Source organism: Scylla paramamosain, chromosome 18, assembly GCF_035594125.1.
Source record: "Scylla paramamosain isolate STU-SP2022 chromosome 18, ASM3559412v1, whole genome shotgun sequence".
Classification (NCBI taxonomy): Eukaryota; Metazoa; Arthropoda; class Malacostraca; order Decapoda; family Portunidae; genus Scylla; species Scylla paramamosain.
In genome coordinates, this window is record NC_087168.1 from 17537150 (window position 1) to 17558489 (window position 21340).

General features: G+C 39.6%; 1 protein-coding gene across 8 annotated transcripts in view; it reads left to right on the forward strand.

The window, feature by feature from the left end:
* The window catches only part of LOC135109205 (TBC1 domain family member 16-like), a 111065-nt gene that overhangs the window by 77825 nt on the left and 11900 nt on the right, over window positions 1–21340 (forward strand). For 4 of the 8 annotated variants that reach the window (XM_064020390.1, XM_064020392.1, XM_064020393.1 and 1 more), the window contains 12 exons: window positions 12474–12664; window positions 13201–13381; window positions 13676–13781; window positions 13955–14774; window positions 16130–16294; window positions 16963–17182; window positions 17504–17591; window positions 17912–18087; window positions 18591–18776; window positions 19286–19430; window positions 19851–19957; window positions 20903–21119. In XM_064020390.1, coding sequence (XP_063876460.1) covers window positions 12565–12664; window positions 13201–13381; window positions 13676–13781; window positions 13955–14774; window positions 16130–16294; window positions 16963–17182; window positions 17504–17591; window positions 17912–18087; window positions 18591–18776; window positions 19286–19430; window positions 19851–19957; window positions 20903–21119 — 2511 coding nt within the window. In that variant the 5' untranslated portion in view covers window positions 12474–12564. Of the gene's footprint in view, window positions 1–9377; window positions 9507–9557; window positions 9705–12473; window positions 12665–13200; window positions 13382–13675; window positions 13782–13954; window positions 14775–16129; window positions 16295–16962; window positions 17183–17503; window positions 17592–17911; window positions 18088–18590; window positions 18777–19285; window positions 19431–19850; window positions 19958–20902; window positions 21120–21340 lie in introns of those variants that run through there. The other 4 variants (XM_064020395.1, XM_064020389.1, XM_064020396.1 and 1 more) reach the window with 3 other exon arrangements.

The following is a 21340-nucleotide window of genomic DNA, read 5'->3' on the forward strand; positions in this document are numbered from 1 at the left end:
ATAATAATAATAATAATAATAATAATGAAAATAATAATAATAATAATAATAATAATAATAATGACAGTGAATATGTTACTTTCTATACATATCTTCATCATGAATAGTCGTTGAAGTAGTAGTGGTGGTGGTGGTGGTGGTGGTGGTGGTGGTGGTGGAAGTAGAGAAAGCAACAACAAAAGCATAAAGCATGTTAATTAAATACGTGACGTTGTAAAGTTAGAAAGAGAGAGAGAGAGAGAGAGAGAGAGAGAGAGAGAGAGAGAGAGAGAGAGAGAGAGAGAGAGAGAGAGAGCAACGACGCATCTTTCCCATTAAAACCACACACACACACACACACACACACACACACGTTCCTGCTTCACGCTTCCAAAACTCAAGTGATGGTTGTTTACTGCGGAACCTCATCTGTGTGTGTGAGTGTGTGTGTGAGTGTGTGTGTGTGTGTGTGTGTGTGTGTGTGTGTGTGTGTGTGTGTGTGTGTGTGTGTGTGTGTGTGTGTGTGTGTGTGTGTGTGTGTTTGTGTGTGTTTATGTGTGTGGTTGCATCAAATGTGCGTTCATGTGTGTATGGATTAGATATTTTCGTACTTTTTTGTCTTGGTTGAGAGAGAGAGAGAGAGAGAGAGAGAGAGAGAGAGAGAGAGAGAGAGAGAGAGAGAGAGATGACCTTCACTTATGCCGTCCTTCCCAGACCATTATGCCCCTTCTGTCCACTCTCTCTCTCTCTCTCTCTCTCTCTCTCTCTCTCTCTCTCTCTCTCTCTCTCTCTCTCTCTTTCTCGTTAATGTTCTTTTAGATTTCTGTTTTCCACTCCTTTCTTATCTCGTCCGGTATTTTCCTTTTCATCTTTTTATCTCCTCCTCCTCCTCCTCCTCCTCCTCCTCCTCCTCCTCCTCCTCCTCCTCTAATGATATGCTTAATGACCGGTTTTCATGCTTCCCATCCGGTGTTAGTGGTGGTGGTGGTGGCGCTAGTAGTAGTAGTAGTAGTAGTAGTAGTAGTAGTAGTAGTAGTAGTAGTAGTAGTAGTAGTAGTCGCTGTTGTTGTAATAGTAGTAGCAATAATAATAGTGATAGTAGAAATGGTGGTAGAGTAGTAGTAGTAGTAGTAGTAGTTAGTAGTAGTAGTAGTAGTAGTAGTAGTAGTAGTAGTAGTAGTAGATATAAAGAAAAAAAAACATCAGTGGTCCTATTCGTCGGTCATACACTCAACTTGCCTCTCCTAAAATGCCATACGTAGGGAGAAAAAGAGAGAGGAAAAGAGAAAACCTGGCCAATTTAGTTTCGTATGCGTCTTGATACTCCTCTTTTAAAGGAGGACAAAATTGAAGCAGTTAGAAAGTTCCATAATTTAAAAAACACTTTGAGTCGTATGTGGTTGAAAAAAAAAGAATAAATAAAATAACAGGTATAGAGTTGCAGAGTTTAAAGGGAATTCAATCCTTAATACTGTTCAAGTCATACGAAGGAGGAACAAGCAGCCAGGTAGTGAGTTATAAGATTTTAAGACGGTTCAAGGATATTTTTAAAGAGTTCAAGTCATAAGGAGTTAAATTAATAGAAGAACGTATTGAGTTACAGAGTTTTAAGAGTTCAAAAATCTTTTTAAAGAATACATGTCATAAGGAGGTAAAAAAAAAATGATATAAAGTTACAGAATTATAAAACAGTTTAAAAGAGTATTTTTAAAACAGTTCAAATCGTAGAAAGGAGAGAATAAAAAGAGAAATAGATAGAGGATTATAGAATCTCAAAATAATTCGAGTCTTATAAAACAGTTCAAGGTGTAGGCAGGAGGGAAAAGAGAAACAGGCAGCGAGTTAATGAGTTTCAGTGTTTACCAATGAAGGGAATACGTGAAACTGTTGGTTAACTCTTGCATTAGTGAGGCGGACAAAGTGAATAGAAAGTCTTGTACAGTGAGAAGCATTCATCATTAATAGTAATGGTTCAATTTTGTGAATATTTCTCTATTAGCCGCTGCGTTCTTGCATTCACTTTCATCTCATTGACATACATCCATTTCTTACTTTCCCTTAACTTTTTTTTTCTTTTTCTCATATTATCGGATTTTTTGTTATAATTTGAAGATTGCAATAAAAATAATGGCTCTGTTTAAGTAATCAATTAAGAATGTGATTTTTTTTCCTTTCCTCTTTTTCTTTCTTTTCTTTTTATACTAATAATTTATGGGAATTTATTTTGTATCTTGTTCTATTTCTTTTCAAACTTAACTCGATCTTCATGACTTGTTTGCATGATTGATTTATTTGTTGTTTGATATCTTGCGTATTAAAATAATGTCGTCTGTTTTAATAAATGCCATGCACATTCATTTGTATGTACAGTAAAATCCCTCTTATTCGGCATCAACGGGACGGCCGAAATGCCGGATACTTGAATATTGCCGGATACTTGAATAGAAGTGAAATTTTGTCCACAATCACCACCCTACACTCACGCATCTTACCATAACAAAGATCAGCTGATCTTAATCAGCAGCTGATCTGATCAGCTGCTTAAGTGTAAGCACAACACGCTTCCTCTTTTCTACAACTTTAGGCATGATGAAGGCGTCAGGCGATAAACAGTGCACACGCGGGACTGAGTCACTGAGTAAACACAGTGCAGTGGGCCGCGGGTGGCGCGAAGCAGTGCGCTCTGGTGGCGAGGAGACAAAGTATGCCTCGCGCGGGAATTTTAATCGAATTTATGAGTACACATTGATTTTTTTTATTGATTTTAAGGCTCGGGGAAAAATGTGCCGGATACTTGAAGCTGCCGGATACTCGAATGCCGGATGAGAGGGATTTTACTGTATGTATGTATGTATGTATGTATGTATGTATGTATGTATGCGTGTATGTACTTTTCTGCGTCCCACTATCTCTCTCTCTCTCTCTCTCTCTCTCTCTCTCTCTCTCTCTCTCTCTCTCTCTCTCTCTCTCTCTCTCTCTCTCTCTCTCTCACACACACACACACACACACACACACACACACACACACACACAGAGAGAGAGAGAGAGAGAGAGAGAGAGAGAGAGAGAGAGAGAGAGAGAGAGAGAGAGAGAGAGAGAGAGAGAGAGAGAGAGAGAGAGAGAGAGAGAGAGAGAGAGAGAGAGAGAGAGAGAGAGAGGTCACTTTTATTACCAATTTCAAGTTGACCTTCTCAGTGACCTCCCTTTTTGTGTGTGTGTGTGTGTGTGTGTGTGTGTGTGTGTGTGTGTGTGTGTGTGTGTGTGTGTGTGTGTGTGTGTGTGTGTGTGTGTGTGTTGACATTTTGCTGTAGTCCTGTGTCTAACCTTCCCCTTTCTTTCTCTCTCTCTCTCTCTCTCTCTCTCTCTCTCTCTCTCTCTCTCTCTCTCTCTCTCTCTCTCTCTCTCTCTCTCTCTCTCTCTCTCAAATCATAACATTCTGACCGAAAAAGAAATAAAAAACAAAATAGAGGAGGAAATAAAAGAAAAAAAGAAATATAACGCAGCAAATAAAGGAAATAGAAAAAAAAAACATGTACAAGTAAAATACAAACACGATAAGGGAAAATAGAAAGAAAAAAAACACGAAAAAGAAGAAAAGATAATATGAAGCAAAGTAGATAAAAAAAAGTAAAATAGAGACATGATAAGGGAAGGTAGAAAGAAGAAGAAGGAGAAGAAGAAAAAGAAGAGGAGGAGAAAGAAGAAGAAGAAGAAGAAGAAAAAGAAGAAGAAGAGTAATAGGAGTCACCTTTATAAACGAAACAAATCCAGTACGATAAAAAAAAAAAACAGGAAATTACAACATAACCAGAGAGAGAGAGAGAGAGAGAGAGAGAGAGAGAGAGAGAGAGAGAGAGAGAGAGAGAGATAAACACCCCACTGGAATAAAAAAAAATCAAACCAACACAGTAATCTTTGTCCAATAGAAATCAACCTCACTTCATCTTCTTCCCTCTGCCTTTTATATCTCTCCTCCCCTTGCCTCCCCCTCCCTCCTCCTCCCTCCCCTTTCCCTCCATTCCCTCCTCATGTAAGAGAAAGGTCAGCCATCACGTCACAGGAAGAGAAGGGCAAGGCAGGGGGAGGGAGGGGAGGAAGAGGGAGGAAGGGAAGGAAGGATGAGATACGCAGAATAGAAGAGGAAAAGGATAGATTGAGGAATACCTTACCCTTGACACACAGGTAGTAGTAGTAGTAGTAGTAGTAGTAGTAGTAGTAGTAGTAATAATAATTGTTGTTGTTGTTGTTGTTGTAGTAATAGTTGTAGTAGTTGTTGTTGTTGTTCTTGTTCTTGTAATGGTGGTGGTGGTGGTATTATTTGTAATAGTGATATATTTCTACTGCTACTACTACTACTACTACTACTACTACTACTACTACTACTACTACTACTACTGTCACTTTTTTTTTCTTTTCTTTCTTTCTGTCTGTCTGTCTGTCATCCTTCCTTCCTTCTTTCCTTCTTTCCTTCCTTCTTTCCTTCCTTCCTTCCTTCCTTCCTTCCTTCCTTCCTTCCTTCCTTCTTTCTCTTCTACTACAACTACGTATTTCTACCACCACCAACACCACTACCACCACCACCACCACCACCACCACCACCAGCACCACCACCCTTCCATTTTCTCTCCTATTATGTCATTCTTCCTTCCTTTCCACCTCCCACTTATCCCTCTTTACCTCTTCCCTTCCGTCACCTGTCGCTTCCTCCCTCCCTCTCCCTCCCTCCCTCTCATCCTTCCCTCCCTTAAAAGGTTGATTAAGGGCCACGGAAAATCTTACCTGCCCTACCTTGCTACCTTTCTCTCTCTCTCTCTCTCTCTCTCTCTCTCTCTCTCTCTCTCTCTCTCTCTCTCTCTCTCTCTCTCTCTCTCTCTCTCTCTCTCTCAGGACAATTTAAGAGTAGGAAAAAGTATACAGGAAATTGCTTCACTTTCTTCTGCATTCTAGTTATTCGTGAATCCATTTTTATTTGTTTATTATTATTTTTTTTCCGTGTTCGGCACGTACGTTTTCTGTTGCAATTCATTTGAAGTTTTCTGTTAAGTAAGAGTATGTTTATTTTATCTAATTTTGTCCTGTTTTTTTCTACAATTGTCTCATCTTTCCTTCGTTTCGTTTTTTTTTTTTTTTTTTGCTTGAATTAATTATGTTTTTTTTTTGTTTCTTTTTCTCATTCTTTGTTAAACGACTGTTTTATTTTTTCTTTTCTTTTCTTCTTTTCTTTTCTTTGTTTTTGTCACGTTTATTTGCTTTTCGTATTATTTTTCACTAATCGTCGTTTTGTTTATTTATTTGTTTTATATATTTTTTTTTTCAAGAATTTCTCTCTAAACTACAATTTTTTAATCATGAAATGCAGAAGTAAAATAAATATATAGAAAGTTATATAGATTAATTTAAATAAAGCGTGTTTTTTTTTTAGCTTTCCTTTAAATGTGAAATATTATTGTTTTCACACCACTCCTATGAACACAAAAACGCACAATGTGTCCTCCTTTAAGTTAAAACTGAACCTAACATAGAGAGAGAGAGAGAGAGAGAGAGAGAGGAGAGAGAGAGAGAGAGAGAGGAGAGAGAGAGAGAGAGAGAGAGAGAGAGAAGTAACCACCTGTAGTATAACAACTCTGCTTCCTAATCTGGGAAAGTGAAATAAAAAGTGAAAGACGAAAGAAAACGGATGAAGGCAACCTATTCTATACCGCATGAAAACGAATGAAGATAAGAATGAACAAAGATTACCAGACGTGTTAAGCTCTTGAAGATGGGATGATAAGCTCCACTAATCTAATCTAAAGTACGGAGGATAAGGATAATAAATAATTTCTTCCTCTAGGACAGTAAAGGGGAAGACTCAAAGTTTATAGAGAAAATGAATATTAAGTGTTAGGGATAAGAATGTTGGAGTAACGTTCTTTTATTCTCCTCTCTTCTTATTTTTCCTTTCTTATTTTTCTGTTCATTCATTCTCTTCTTTCTTCTTTCTTTTTTTTGTTTTTCATTATTTTTTCTTTATTCCCTTCGTTTCTTTCTTTCATCTCTCTCTCTCTCTCTCTCTCTCTCTCTCTCTCTCTCTCTCTCTCTCTCTCTCTCTCTCTCTCTCTCTCTCTCTCTTCTTCTTCTTCTTCTTCTTTTTCATTAAAATCACTGCGTGTTCGAGTGTGTTTTCAAATGGTCTTCTTGCGGTGTGAGCTGCGTGTGGCCTGCTGCTGCTGTTGCTGGGGACCTGTCTGTGGCGGGGGCAGCACGAGATGTCTCATTAACACACACTTGTTCGCTCCATAAAGCCTGGCAGGGGAGAAAAAAAAATGTTGTTCTCAGAATGATTACTATTGCTTGCTTTTGTTGTTGTTTTGTGGTTGGTGGTTGTGGTTGGTTTGTGGTTGGTGGTGGTGCTACTCATTATTGTTGTTGTTGTTGTTGTTGTTGTTGTTGTTGTTGTTGTTGTTGTTGTATGTCGCCCCGTGAAAATTTATCTGCACTAAGGATTCAAATGGATGGCAGATGTATTTTTTTTCTTTTTTATCTAATCGATCAATTTCTTGAGTATGAGTGGCGTCTCTCTCTCGTATTCCTTACGAGGCGAGATTGAAGTTGTTAAATTTGCATTCTTTAGAGAAACATACGTTAAGAGGGGAGCTGATAGAAGTCTTTAAGTGGTATAAGGGTTATAACAAGGGGGATGTAAGCAAAAATTCTTAGGATCAGCAACCAGGGTAGAACAAGAAATAACGGGTTCAAGCTTGAAAAATTTAGGTTTAGGAAGAAGATAGGAAAAAATTGGTTCTCAAATAGAGTGGTAGATGAGTGGAACGGACTCAGTAATCATGTTGTTAGTGCTAGGACATTAGGGAGCTTTAAGAGAAGATTAGACAAGTTTATGGATGGGGATAATAGATGGAAATAGGTAGGTATATTTCATACAGGGACTGTCACGTGTAAGCCTGGTCGCTTCTTGCAGCTTCCCTTATTTCTTATGTTCTTATGTTCTCTCTCTCTCTCTCTCTCTCTCTCTCTCTCTCTCTCTCTCTCTCTCTCTCGCCACCTATTAATTACCGTACCTTCGTAATTATGATTCAGAGTCAAGGGGTATCACAGACTTATCATGTTCACCGCACAATACTCTAATCACGCGGTATCATTCGCTTGTAATCAGCAGCGAATCGTTATCTGTAATTAAATCACCTGATGGGGAGATAAACTGGTGCGGTGTTGACATTTCGCCGCCTCCTCTATCACCACCACCACCACCAGCACCACCACCACCATAGCCACCTCTCTTCTCTTACATTTCCTCTCGTCTTAGCCTTCTTACACTTAATGACTCTTTTCGTTTGATTTGATTTATTTATTCATTTAGTGAGTGAGTTAGTTCGTTAGTTAGTTACTTTGTTGGTTACATAGGTTATCCCACTAAGGAAAGATTAAGTTGCATGCACTAAAAACTTTACGTAATACTCGATAAAGCCCTTTGCTCTGGGTGTATCTTTCAGAATTACCATATAAACTTGCGCAAGAGAAAGGAAGCCGCATTAGTCAACGGGTTAACCCATTCACCTTCACCAGGCGATCTTCAAGCTTCATAAATTTACCAGCTGTTGGTCAGAAGACAGTAAATAAAGATAGAATTGTATTAGATAACTAGGAACAGATTAATTTTTCGCTTCAATAAAAAATAGTAAACTTATGCAATCTTATAATGGTACCTAGAATAAAAATTTATACCCTGGTACTAAAAAATGAAATGAAGGAAAAAAAAAATAGATGGGAACTTTCTCAGCAAGTCTCACATCTTTAATGAAAGCTGCAAGAAGCCAGTAGGCCTACACATGGCAGTTCATATATAATAGTTATGAACATTGTATGTGTCTACTATCATGCTCCTCCATAAATCTGTCTAATCTCAAAGCTTCCTATTAACTTGACAGTAACGCGATTACTGAGTCTATTCCGGTCATCTGCTACCGTCCTATGTATCAGAGCCAGTTTGGTCCTATCTCCCTATCAAATCTTACTTTATCAAACTTGGATCCGTTACTTCCTGCTCTACCTTGATTTCTAATCCAAAGAATCTTGTCATTGCGCTGCTTAAATACCCTCCTCAGATCCTCTCTTCGTCCACACCGTTCTGACGAGTGTTATGTTGATAAGCTTTGATATCCAACAAGGAAGACTACATAACACAGCTTCAAGTTACACAAATATACTAATAAAAACATTCTCAAACTTTAAAAAAGCTTACTTCCATATTCTCAGTTGATGGCTTTTTATTTCAAACCTACACGGTTCAATGAAACTCAAGACCACCACCACCACCACCTACGTGCCTGTCGAGATAAAGACGCCGCGAGAATTAAGCGCAGCGTGCAAACTTTCTGAGGTGTTAACAGAAAGATAAATGTTTACTGCTTCGTGTTTGGTACCCTCTTACTTTCCCTCCTCCACCTCCTAATCAGTATCATCATTATCTTTCTTTCTGTCTTACTTACATACTTTCTTTCTTTCTCTTTTCTTTCTCTTTTTCTTTCTTCCTTCCTTCCTTCCTTCCTTCCTTCCTTCCTTCCTTCCTTCCTACTACTTCTTCTTCTTCTTCTACACCTCTTGCTTTCTTTCTTAATCCATTCCTCTCTTATTTTTCTCTACTTTATCATCGTTTTCTTCATCATTTTTTTTTTCCTTCCTTCTTCCTTCCTTTGTTCACATCATCTTGCTTTTCTTGTGTCTTGTCTTTCCTATTTTTTTTTTTCCTCCTCTTCCTCCTCCTCATTTTCCTCATCCTCTTCCTCCTTCTCCTCTGTCAGACATCCGCATTCATATCCACCATCACCTCTCACTCACTGTAGCACGCACACAATTATTTATCACGCTATTTTAACATAACATTCGTCTGCATCGCCAGCGTAAAGTTGTGCTTACAGTTATATCACGGGTTTTTACCACTTCTTAACCTTACCAGAAATAATGCTTTCAGAAAACCTCGGCAGTATGTCCTTTGGAAATTTGACAGTTCCCAATTACGCAACAGGAAAAAAACAACAAAGATCGAGAAGTTAACGGGATATAGAACTTGATATAGGAAATTTTTTTTGTAGTTTCCCCCGGCGAAAATTAAACGAGGAAGAGTTTAAATGTACTGGAGACATAAGTGGTAGGAGAATATGTAGATACTTAATAGTAAGACGGAGATGAATTGTATAACATAGAGAAAGGAAATAACTGGAATCCTTGACATATTAGGTAAAAAAAAGTTTTCCACCTCGAAAATGACACGGAGAAGCATTCTAACGTATTGGAGACGTGACTGGTAGATAATATAATGTAAGCACCTGACAAGAACACGGAGATGAGTGGTAAAAAACATTAAAAAAAGGGAGAAAATATGAGACTAGAACTGAGAGTGGCGCGGGTAGCGGAGTCAGAATGTTTTGATTTGACGTCACGAGTGTGGTGACGCAGGCAGGCAGGAGGCGGTGTGTGGTGGTGCTGTTGGTGGTGTGTGTGTGTGAGAGTGAGTGGCTGCCAGCACGTAGGTGAGTGTTCCTTGCATCCTTACTCCTTAGGGTGAGGGAGAGGAGCGTGAGAGTGTGAAGAGTGTGGGCGGTGAAGCGTGGTGGTGCTGGTGCTGGTGGTGGGTGGGTCTGTAATATCGCTATGCACCACCACGACTTGTCATCTCAACCAGCTGTCAGGCCTGCTTTTAGTACAGACATGAGTGGGTGTCTCTCAGGGTATGTCTGCACTTACACGCGTGGTATTTATCTCCTGCTGGGTATAAATAGGGTGCTTTGGTTTTGTGAGATGAGGTTTATGTGTGTGGGTTTATGCGTACTAGGTAAGTTTCATGCCTCACTGCGAACTGTCACTTAGGCGTGTTGCTGCCAGCCTCACTCCTAACGGTGTGCTTACCTAACTAATACGCATCCCCGCCAGTGTGTGTGCTAGTCGAATATTACATAGGAGGCTTATTTTTCGTGACATATGTTTGAGTTTTTGTATGGGTGATCTTTGATAATGCGAGATAAGGTTAATTTGAGCTGGTTTAGGGAATATATATGAAGTCTTTTTTTTCTTCCTTTTATATATATTTTTTTTTAGGTACTATGCATTACTTTTTATTTATTTATTTGTTTACTTTATGTATCTATTTTCCTCCTTCCCAGTCCCTATCTCCCACCAATCCTTCAAACTCATTGGTTAGGTTGGACAAATGCCTTACTGTAAAACTAAAGTCATGGACATACATAAACTTGTCGGATATAAACTACAGTATCAAATGCAATACTGAAATGATACACAGATTGTTGTAGAGGTATATTTATGTAGATTTGTTTACTGTCAGAACTTGGTATATTTTACACACACACACACACACACATCATTATCATTATCACATACATATCACTGCAAGAAATTATGTGTGAGGGAAGAACATCAACCTCATGTATTTCCTTTTAGTTCAAAATATTGCAGATAGATAGACAGAAGCGTTTGGATGAACCAATTATTGTTCATTGTGGTGCACCTCGATGCAGAACTTAGAGTAAAAAAGCCATAAGTGGAGCCGTAGCAAAACCACAGCAGGTATATAGCACAGACCATGAAATTATTTTGAGTGAAGCTAAAGAAGTTATAATGTGGACCAAATTTAAGGTATTTTTATAGTGCAAGATAAGACCACAGGATCTGGCCAAGAGTAGCTAAGGAGGAATGAACTCACCGACAGAGAATCCGCCACACTCCAAACAAGCCATGATGTGAGACAGTTCAGAACATGTGTGTAGTAGTGCTTTGGCTCCCACACTAGTAATCAATAAGTTGTCTTTATTTTCTCAAAAGTAAAAACACTGGATTGTTGTGTTCTTTATGTGAACTAAACTGTAATTTCTACACACTCTTTAGACTCTCACATTACAGTTTATTTTATGAACAGCTAGTGATTTAGGATGTGTGCATGTGTGTGTGTGTGTGTGTGTGTGTGTGTGTGTGTGTGTGTGAGTAAGAGAGAGTGTGCAGATAATTATGATGCACTGCCCACCACACCATGGAGGTACATTAACCTCAAACTTCCAGACATGCAGACAGACAACATTGTACACATTGCTTAGCTTTTTAGTAATGTCATCTATCGCATGACAAGCTGAGGTTTGTGTACTGGTCTGGTTATAAGGGTTTTTGTTGCATAGTGACCTGTTAGTGTCCCCTTGATCCTCTTCATCAAAAGTGTGTTTATGTGTGAAAGGTCACATCCTTATCCACAGATAAGATTAGATAAACTCAAAACTCACTGGGAGGGCACAGCTTCAGATCATGAGTCTGGCATGTGAGAGGAATTCACAGATTGTCTCACTGTGGGAATAAAAACATAAAGGAGGGGAATTCCCACTCCACTTGCTCTTAGAACTTACAAAATAAATTTTTTCTTTCAATCTATATATTCCACATGGGGCTGTCTAGACAAAGCACCACACACTCATACACACATCATTCACACTCTTAAATAAACAATGATAGTAATAGTAATGATAATGTTAATAACAATAATGAAGATAATGTTAACAGTGGTAATAGTAGTAACAGAAATAGAAAGCATGATAATATATAAATTAATAAGATAAAAAATTAAAGCACACTACATTATATCACAGTTATGTAGTCTCTTAGCACATCTTGTACTATGTGCTCAAGAGTCAAGGTATTAAAAAATGATGATATGTGCACTGAAGAAGAGGTACATGTATTAATTAATGTAGACCAGTGTGCATATACTTTTTCATCCTCTGTACCTTTCATTGTCTCCTTTCATCCATCTTATCTCTCTTTTTATTTACCTCAATTAATTTCTCAGTTTTATCCCTGCTTTTCCTTCTCACAGTTCTCTTTTTCCTTGTCACCCATGCAGCCTCCTTTTCACTGTATCTTTACCACTTTCTTTTATCTTCCCATCCCTGAATTTCTCTCCTGCCCTGTCATCCTTCCTGTGTCCCTCTTCCTATCTTCTCGCTTCCTCTTGCTTTTTCTCTCCCTCTTATGTTCTTGTTCAACATTATACTTTTTGTTTTATGTCCAGGCCTTACTTTCTTTGATTATTTCCATCTATCACTCTTCTTGCCCCATTCTCTCTTCCTTTTGTTCCCTTGTATTGTCGCTTGTACTTATTTTCATATTTTCATTGCCTGCTTTTTATCTCTCTCTCTCTCTCTCTCTCTCTCTCTCTCTCTCTCTCTCTCTCTCTCTCTCTCTCTCTCTCTCTCTCTCTCTCTCTCTCTCTCTCTCTCTCTCTCTCTCTCTCTCTCTCTCTCTCTCTCTCTCTGTTACATCATATTTTATTCAGTGTTTCTTTTTAACTCCTTTCCTTCCCTTCCTTTCCACATAATGCATCCTTTTCCTTCCTGCCCTGACCTTAGCCTTAATATATACCCCCACTCCTCTCTCATCATTTCCTCTTGCATGCTCCCTTACCCACTTACTCACTCGCTCATCCTCATTCCCTCCAATAGCCAAGGCAAGGATGGCCACAAGGCACTGAGCTCCTGAAGTCACTGATCTGGTCTGCTCCGTGGTCTCCCATCCTAATCCAACTCCTTCAGGATGTCCCTCAATGGCATTATCCGAAGGGCCTCCAGCTTTCTTGGCCTCACAGGATCTGAGAATTCCAAGCCGACTTATGAAGATGGGGATATTGTGTTCTGTGAGTTCATTGTTTGTTTTTTGTCTTGATTTTTGTATCTGTGTCTAGCTGTCATGTCTTTTCTCGTGCTTTTTTTCTTGAACATTTTGTGCATACTTTGAGTTTGTGATTTGTTGTTTCCTCTAAGAGTTCATATGTATAGGTTTGTTGTATCTTATTTGAAGTCCAGTTATTATTATTATTATTATTTTATTATTATTAAGACTTTGTATGTGCTATGACACATTTTCCTGTCACATGCAGTTCATTTTCAGTGATTCTATTGTCTGTTCTTTTGAAACTTTGTGTTCTTTAAGCTATAAAGTGATAATTTTTTGTCTACTTAGTTTTTCATAATTTTGTTTAGATTTCCAGAAATCCAATGGATTGAGGTCTGTGAAACTGAGGGTTGATTGTATATTTAGCAGTGAATTGGGATGCAGAAGTTCCCAGACTCACTATAAAAACCCACTGTATCATTAAACATCACTACATCCCACTCAGCTGAACTCAGCACAGCTTAATCAGACCACACCACCTCTCAACCTCACCCACAGGCAAGAACAACGTGTGTGTGCATCCCCCTTGGCGATGCCGGGGTGACGGGGAGAAGGTGCACCACCCAGGTTACTTGGTGATCAAGTGCCAGGCAGACCCTTGCCACGGCACCACTCTGCACCTTAGCTGGATACCCAATGAGAGGCTCAAGAGGAACCATGACCTTATTTCACAGATCAAGTGAGTGAGTGAGTGAGTGCATGAGTGAATCTATCTCCTGTGTGTGTGTGTGTGTGTGTGTGTTCAACACTTATGTATATTTTAATATATATTAGCATTTATTATCTTCACTTAGCAGATTTAAGTTTATTTAATACTGCTAACTTGTTTGTTGTAATTATCTACTTTGTAGTCTAGTTTGTTAATTATGGGTTTATGTGTGTGTGTGTGTGTGTGTGTGTGTGTGTGTGTGTGTGTGTGGGGCATGCATTCACTACTTTGAGGAGCATACAGCATGTGCTTGTGTCTTTGCAGTGGTGAGGGGAACAGCCGCAGCAACTCCCCATATCCTACCTCAGATTCCGAGTCCCTCTCCATGTCCTCACTGGCACTTCATGACAGCAGTGGCACAGTGAGGAAGGTGGGGATGCCACTTACATGATGCACATTTGCCTACAGCTTTACTAACACAAATTCTATACTTTGCAAAATCAAAATTGCTTGATAATTTTAAACAACTTATCCTATCAAGAGTATTGTTTGAAGATTAACTCAGCATTTTAATTCATGATTCTCTTCCCCTCTTCATGACAGACTTCCTTGGATGATGCAGCAATGTCCACCTCTGGCATATCCACACTGGACACCTCAAGTGATGCAACACATTCCAAGGAGGAGGTGAGCCCTAACAGTGAGGGAGGCAGCAGTCATAGCCCTCCCAAGGCAGGCATGGAGGCTAGTGGGGGCACCACAGAGGCAAGCAGTGAAGAGACAGGCAGCAGCAATGGGTACCCAGCAGAGGAGCAGGAGGTAGAAGATGGTGCAAGTACTGCAAAGAACACCCCAGCTGGAAGTGTTAGTGAACAGAACTCAGAGGAAAGTATGAGTTCAGCTGAAGACAGTAAGGAACAGAGTGAGGAACAGAGTAATAGTTGTGAGAGTTCAGCAGACAGTGTTGTGAAGGACATGGAGAGAGAGAGTCCAGATCTGAACCCTGGCAAAGGCAGTACAACAGATGACAGTGGTGAGCACAGCATGGAGGACCTCAAGGACAGCTCGCAGGAAAGTACCAGCGACTCCAGTAACCAGAACACAGAGGCAAAGGAGAGCATCCCTGTCGTGGAGACCGAGACTTCTGATGACAGCACTCAACAAGCAGCTTCACAGGAAACCACTAGTGACAATACACACAGCACTTCAAATCCCCAGGCAGAGAGAGTGAAGAAAAGACACATATCCTCTTCTGGCAGCAGCAGCTCAGATGAAGACAAACTGGCAGAAACCCTCACCATCACAGAGACGCCAGAGATCTCAGGTACAGGTGGCCACCTCACGAGCGAGGGCGACGAGAGTCTTGAGTCTTCTCCCGAACCTCATGTATGTCCCCCACCTCACTACCTCACTTCCACCAATGGTATGTTGTTGTTGCCTAAATGCATGGAGAGAGAGAGAGAGAGAGAGAGAGAGAGAGAGAGAGAGAGAGAGAGAGAGAGAGAGAGAGAGAGAGAGAGAGAGAGAGATATTGTGATTAGGATGCAAGAGTACTGGGATAACAGGTAAGGGGATGCAGAGAGAAGGATACTGTACATTGGGAAAATATTTGATGCATAGAAAGTAGAATGCAATAGAAGGTGAAATTCGAAAGAGATATATGAAGTAGTGGATGTATATGTTAAAAAAAATTTCAGCACTGGATGCAATGAAGTGGGTGAATGTGTGAAAGATGAATAACTTGGGATTGGGAGTCAACTGATTGAAGGAACACTCAAAGACAGAAGTGGATGGAATGCATAACCTGTAATGAAGGACAGAAATAGAAATAGTCTTCTTTTCTTCAATATTTTTATATGCTAAGCTTTCATAGAAGATTGGTAGGTAATTACAGTATATAATAGACATATAAAGATGGATGTACATGAGGTAGAATATGCTTTGTAGTTTTGTTGTAGCTCCTGCATTTCCTGTTCCCACAAAGATGATTTGATGAAGTATTTTCTTGTGTAATTCCTGTGTTGCATGAAGTAATTGTTTTGTCCTATATGTTGCTGACCCTCTTTTATTGTGTTCTTTGGCATGAAGGAATAATCTCTGCTTTCCACTCCCCAATATCCTTTTCATGTCAGTCTCTGGACATTCATATTCAAACTATAAAGCCTTTGTAGTATAATCTCCAAAATCAAAATTATATTATACCCTGCTTGTAATGAAGTGTCTTGTGTTGGAAGATGCTCTCAGACTGAAACCTTATTAGTCAAAACATCCCCATCTTCTGGGTACATCCTCTGACACAGGATGCATCAAATGAATACTGTTTTGGTTTGGGCATTAGAATCTATCAACTTAATGGTTTATATATGGATTTCCAGAAGCAGAAACCAGAACACTTTAGACAGTGGAAAGTAAAAGTTTATGTTTTTTTCCCATTTATGTTGAATTTTTTTCGTGCATTTCTGTTGCATATGCTCCAAATCCAACACATCACTCACAATATTTCCCCATCCAACACATCACTCACAATATTTCCCCAAAGATAATTTCCTCATAAGATGTCATGTTAGGTTTGGGATATTTATCCCAATGAGGGATTATTTTAGGTTATTAATCATTGAAAAATCTTCATGGTTGAAACTAACATAAAAGTGCAAGAGTGATTACATTTCCAAACAGTCTTCATTGCACATTACTAGCATCACATTTTATTTCAGAGTTTTGAGTCCATCCTTTATGTCTGAGCTCTTCCTTAATGTGGCTGTGTTCCTTGCATTACAGGGGAGCAGTACTGGTATGAACGCAGCGCTGAGTCAATGGCATACTCAGCCAACCTGGCATTCCCTGACACAGCTTCCCTCAACTCCTTCTGCCCGACCCCTGTGGATGGTGGCTCTTCCCCCATCAGGAGGGAGCACAAGTGTGGCATCTTCAGCATTGATGTCAGTAAGTACAAGCAGAAAAGGAAAACATGAGGAAACATTAGCTGGAAGACTTATAGAAGAGAGAGAGAGAGGGGAGATAGGTCAAAAGTGATGGTGTGCAAGACTAGAATGTACAGATAGGAACTTATGGAGACTCTTCTGTTGTGGCCATTCTCTTGAAGGAGTTCCTAGGAATTGGCATTAGAGTGATTTGTATTAGATCCAGTATGGAAAACTTGATCATCTTTCTAATTGTATCTGATCTACTCTGAAATCTTTTATTTTGACCCTACAAGCAGAGGGAAAAATATCTGTTCTGATCTGTTTTTCATGATTTGACTTTGTGAATGGGAATAATAATAAGTATTTCATATTTTACAAATTTTGTGTATCTTCACACTAACTATCAGTGACTTGCTGACAACAAAATGGTCCTTATCTAGCGTGTGAGTGAATTATGATTTATCTTCCTTTACACAACACTTTTAACATTAGTAATCATGAGAGGATAAATGCTATAAGATGTGAACTATTCTTATAGTTTTCCTCCCTTGAATGATGTGAGTGTATGCCTTTACTTTCCCCTTCATGTGACTCCATTACACAGAACTCTCTTTTCAATGTCATCTCACTTTTGTTCATTCTCTTAATCCACACACTGATGCCACGCACCACTTCTCCCTCTCCCAGGACAGAGCAAATCCTTGCGGCTGTTCTTCAGTGACCGGGACAATACGTGTGGCCAGCTTGTCATTGCCAGCCGGGAGAGTCAGTACAAGATCTTCCACTTCCACCATGGTGGCTTGGACAAGCTGGCGGCTGTGTTTGAGGACTGGAATTTCCTGGTGAAGCCAAGGGATGAGGAGAGTCCAACCGGCGATGTCTCCCTCAAGCAATTCCTTGTTTGCAAGTGAGTCTTTGTGTCTTGTTTGTTGGGCTTTGTGTTTATGAAGAAGTTTTAAGATTTTTGCTTCTCCTGTCATGTACTAGTACACATTTTCCATTTTTATTTTAATGGATTGTGCATTTTTTGTTTTTTTCCATACTAGAGCAAAGTTTTGATTTAGATTTATTTTAATGCAATGTAAGTTTTTTGCTTCTCCTTTCATATACTAGTGCAAAGTTTTTATTCTTATTTACTTTAGTGGATAAGGTCATCGATGAAGGCAAGGAGAAGTAGATAAGGAATATGAGAATAACAGATGAAACTTTGTGTTATTTTCTCATGCAGGCCTGAAGTGAGTGAGTCTGAGCTGCACCCTGAGGAGGGCCAGCACAGGTGTCTCGATGCTGATGCCTGGGTCACCTACTTCAATGAGGTGAGTGTGTAGTGGTGATGATGGTGGTGGTGGTGGTGGCTCTGTCGATTGTTGAGTTCATTATATGATCATACTCCAAATGAGGCAGACGGTCTACAATTGTATGTAAGTGATAAATATTGGTAGAATAGAAAGTTAAAATAAAGAGTGAGAACTTATGGAAGCATATTGTAAGATATAATGATTGTATGGCTTCTTGAATTATTTGCTAAAGGAATCTTTTGTTGAAAACCAAAAAAACTGAAGGTGATCAATAAAGACTCAAAGAATACCCAAAACTAGAAGAAAGAGTATGTGATGTCATTAATCCCCCCCCACAGGATGGTCAAATTGAGGACGACTTAGCCCTGCGTCAGGCCATCTTCTTTGGGGGAGTGGAGCCGCAGTTGAGAGCCAACGTGTGGCCTTTCCTCCTCCATTACTATGACTTCCGCACCACCTTCTTGGAGCGGCAGGCCATCATGGAGGAGAAGCACCAACTCTACCACAAGATCAAGTGAGTGACTCAGGACCAGATTTTGAAACATTTGTGTACTGCACCTCCACTACATTCAAAAGTCTCCAGTTGAAGTTACATAGGATTTTACAGGTGTTTTTATGGTTGTAGTGATAGTTAACAAGATTTTTACATTACTAACAGGAAAACACTCTTAAGAGCATGACTACTTATCCCTGTGGCCTTTGAAAATAACCATGGTTAGGAAACAAAGTGTTTCTGAATACGCAGTGCTATGAGGGAGAGCTTGTCAGGGGAGGAGCTGGACTTAACAACATAAACAGTCACAGAACATCATACTTCTACCACTATACCTTACCAATATCAATTTAAAATCATCTTTGTGTCCTGCAGTGCTTTGAGAGAGAGCATGTCATGGAAGCAATTGTTCAGGGAAGGAACTGTACTGATTCCATTCAAAACAAAAGCATACATACAAACAGCCACATAACATGCTAATACCCACTTCAAATCATTCTTCTGTCCTCCTGTGCCTCTGTCAGTGCATTGAGGGAGAGCATGTCGGGGGAGGAGCTGGACTGGTTCCGCCGCAACGTTCAGTGTACGGTGGAGAAGGACGTGGTGCGCACTGACCGCTCCAACCCTTGCTTTGCTGGCAATGACAACCCCAACCTGGAGAAGATGAAGAGGATCCTGCTCAACTTTGCTGTACACAATCCTGTCATGGGGTGAGTGTGGTGGTAGTGGTGGTGGTGGTGGTGGTGGTGGTGAAGAGCAGGTGTTTGTCTTCTGCTGATTGCTCTTCTGTATTGTGTTCCTGTTATTTTTTTTCTTTTGCCTTCTGTTTCTTCATATTTTTTTATTTGTTATTATTTGTAAAGTGGAGAATAGATATTTGTTTTCTGTTGATTATTATTGTTCTGCATCATATTCCTGCTTTTCTGTTTCTTCTCTCCCTTTCTCCTGTTCTTTCATATTTCTCCTTAGTTTCCCTCTTTATACTTGTCACTCTTTTATGAGTTGTTTTCTTTATATTTGTCTCTCTCTTACTATTTTCCTATCTCTTTGTATTCATTTCTTCATATTGTTACTTTTATTTATGGTTTTCTTTATATTGAACTCTCTCTTACTATTTCCTTACCTCTTTGTATTCATTTACTTCTTTGTCTTTATCACTCTCTTAATTATTGCATTCTTCATATTTGCCTCTCTTTAATTGTTAATCTTGTCCCCACAGGTACACACAGGGCATGTCGGACATCCTGGCACCCATCCTGGCTGAGGTGCGCAATGAGGCTGATGTGTTTTGGTGCTTTACGGGCCTCATGAGCAAGACCATCTTCGTCACCTCACCCAAGGACGAGGACATGGAGAAGAACCTGGTAATGGGGAGGGTGGGCAGAGTAGGAGGATGTGGAGATAAGGAAATTTGAGTGAACTGAATTGGAGATAAAATATGCAGTGCTGAGGAAAAGTGGAATACTAAAGTGAAGTGTTGTAGAGATATGGGAAAGAGTGCTAAGATGTAGAAGTGAATCAAGTGGAGATAAATAGGAATAAATCTACACAAGTATAAAAAGATATATATATAACAATTTTGTATTAAAAGATGAGCCATTAAGAAGCTTACTGTAACTCATTCCTGTAAGAACACAAATAGATACACACACACACACACACACACACACACACACACACACACACATCATCATCAAACATACACCTTTAAGTTACACAACTAAGCAAGCCCTAACACAATACACACATACATCAAAAGCATCTCTGTCTCTCTCCTTCCACAGAGCTACCTGAGGGAGCTCCTGCGACTCATGACTCCTCGGTTCTTCAATCACATGGACAATCAGCAGGATGGGATGGACCTGCTCTTCTGCCACAGATGGATCTTGCTGTGAGTCTGAGTTTGGTTCTTTTGTATTGTTTTATTTATTCATCCACAAGGCATCCCTTTCCACCTTCCATTTTATTTTATTTATTCATCCATGTGACTGTCCCTTTCCACCAGGGGCCAGTAGGGGTAAAAGTGTGAATGATGTGTGTGGTGCTTTGTCTGGGCCACCCTGTGTGAAGTTGCCAGCCTGGTATATAGACAGATTATGTGTTATTGGAGTCTGACTATGTACTGTGTTTCCTGTTGATTTGCAGTCTCTTTGTTTGTTATGTGTTTTTTGCAAGAATATATTCTTATTATGATATTTATTAGATTATTTCTTTATATGAGGATGGATTTGGTATGGAAAAAAAAAAAAGTCTCATTCACTGTTTCCTTTATTACATGTTGAGCTTGACTGTCTTTGCAGTCTTTGCAGACATGATTATGCTTTGCAAATTCTAGATTATTGTGTTTTATTTATGTTAAGTTTTCCTCATCTCTGATTTTCATTGCCTATAATGTTCTGTACCTTTGTTCACTGCAGAGAAAGTGGGCATGATGTGGATGAGACATATTTTGTGCAGGAAATATAGTGTGTACATGTTTTTTTGTAGTTATATTTACCAGCTTGTGCATACAGAGAATAATTGTTATATCCTCAGATTTCTTGTATATGAATTTCAACAAGCATAATGTGAATGTTCAATATGAACGAACATCCATTTTTTTTTTTTTTTTTTCAGGTTTAGATTAATTTGAAATTATTCAGAAAGTTGTAATATAGATAACAAGCACCAATTTATTGGTGTGATTCAGTTTAAGCCTCTTTTCTCCTCTCCTCTGCTCTCTTCTCTGTTTTGCTCTCCTCTCCTCTCCTCTCCTCTTTTGTCTTGTCTTGCCTGGTCATCTCTTTCCTCTTCTCTTCTCACTTCACCTCATCTCACCTCACCTTGCCTCTGACAGATGCTTCAAGCGAGAGTTCCCAGAGGATGAGGCGTTGGCAATGTGGGAGGCGTGCTGGAGTAACTACCAGACTGACTACTTCCATCTCTTCCTGTCCGTGGCCATCGTCAGCATCTACGGGGCCGATGTGGTGGACCAGAACCTACGGCCAGATGAAACTCTGCTGTACTTCACCTCCCTAGCTGGCCACATGCAGGGTCAGATGGTGCTGAAGAAGGTGTGTTGGGCTCTCCTGGTTTGATATGTTGTGGCTTTGTACTCTTATTTGATCTTTCTTTCATTCACTTCCATCTCTTTATTAGGGCTCTATATATTTATCCTGTTTTTTCTCTAGTTGATGGATGTTTCTTGTTCTATTGTCTTTTCTAATCCAGGTATACTTTTGTGGAAGAAGTGTTTTTTCTTACCCCCTTTCTCAGTTTTGATTTTGTTCTCTTT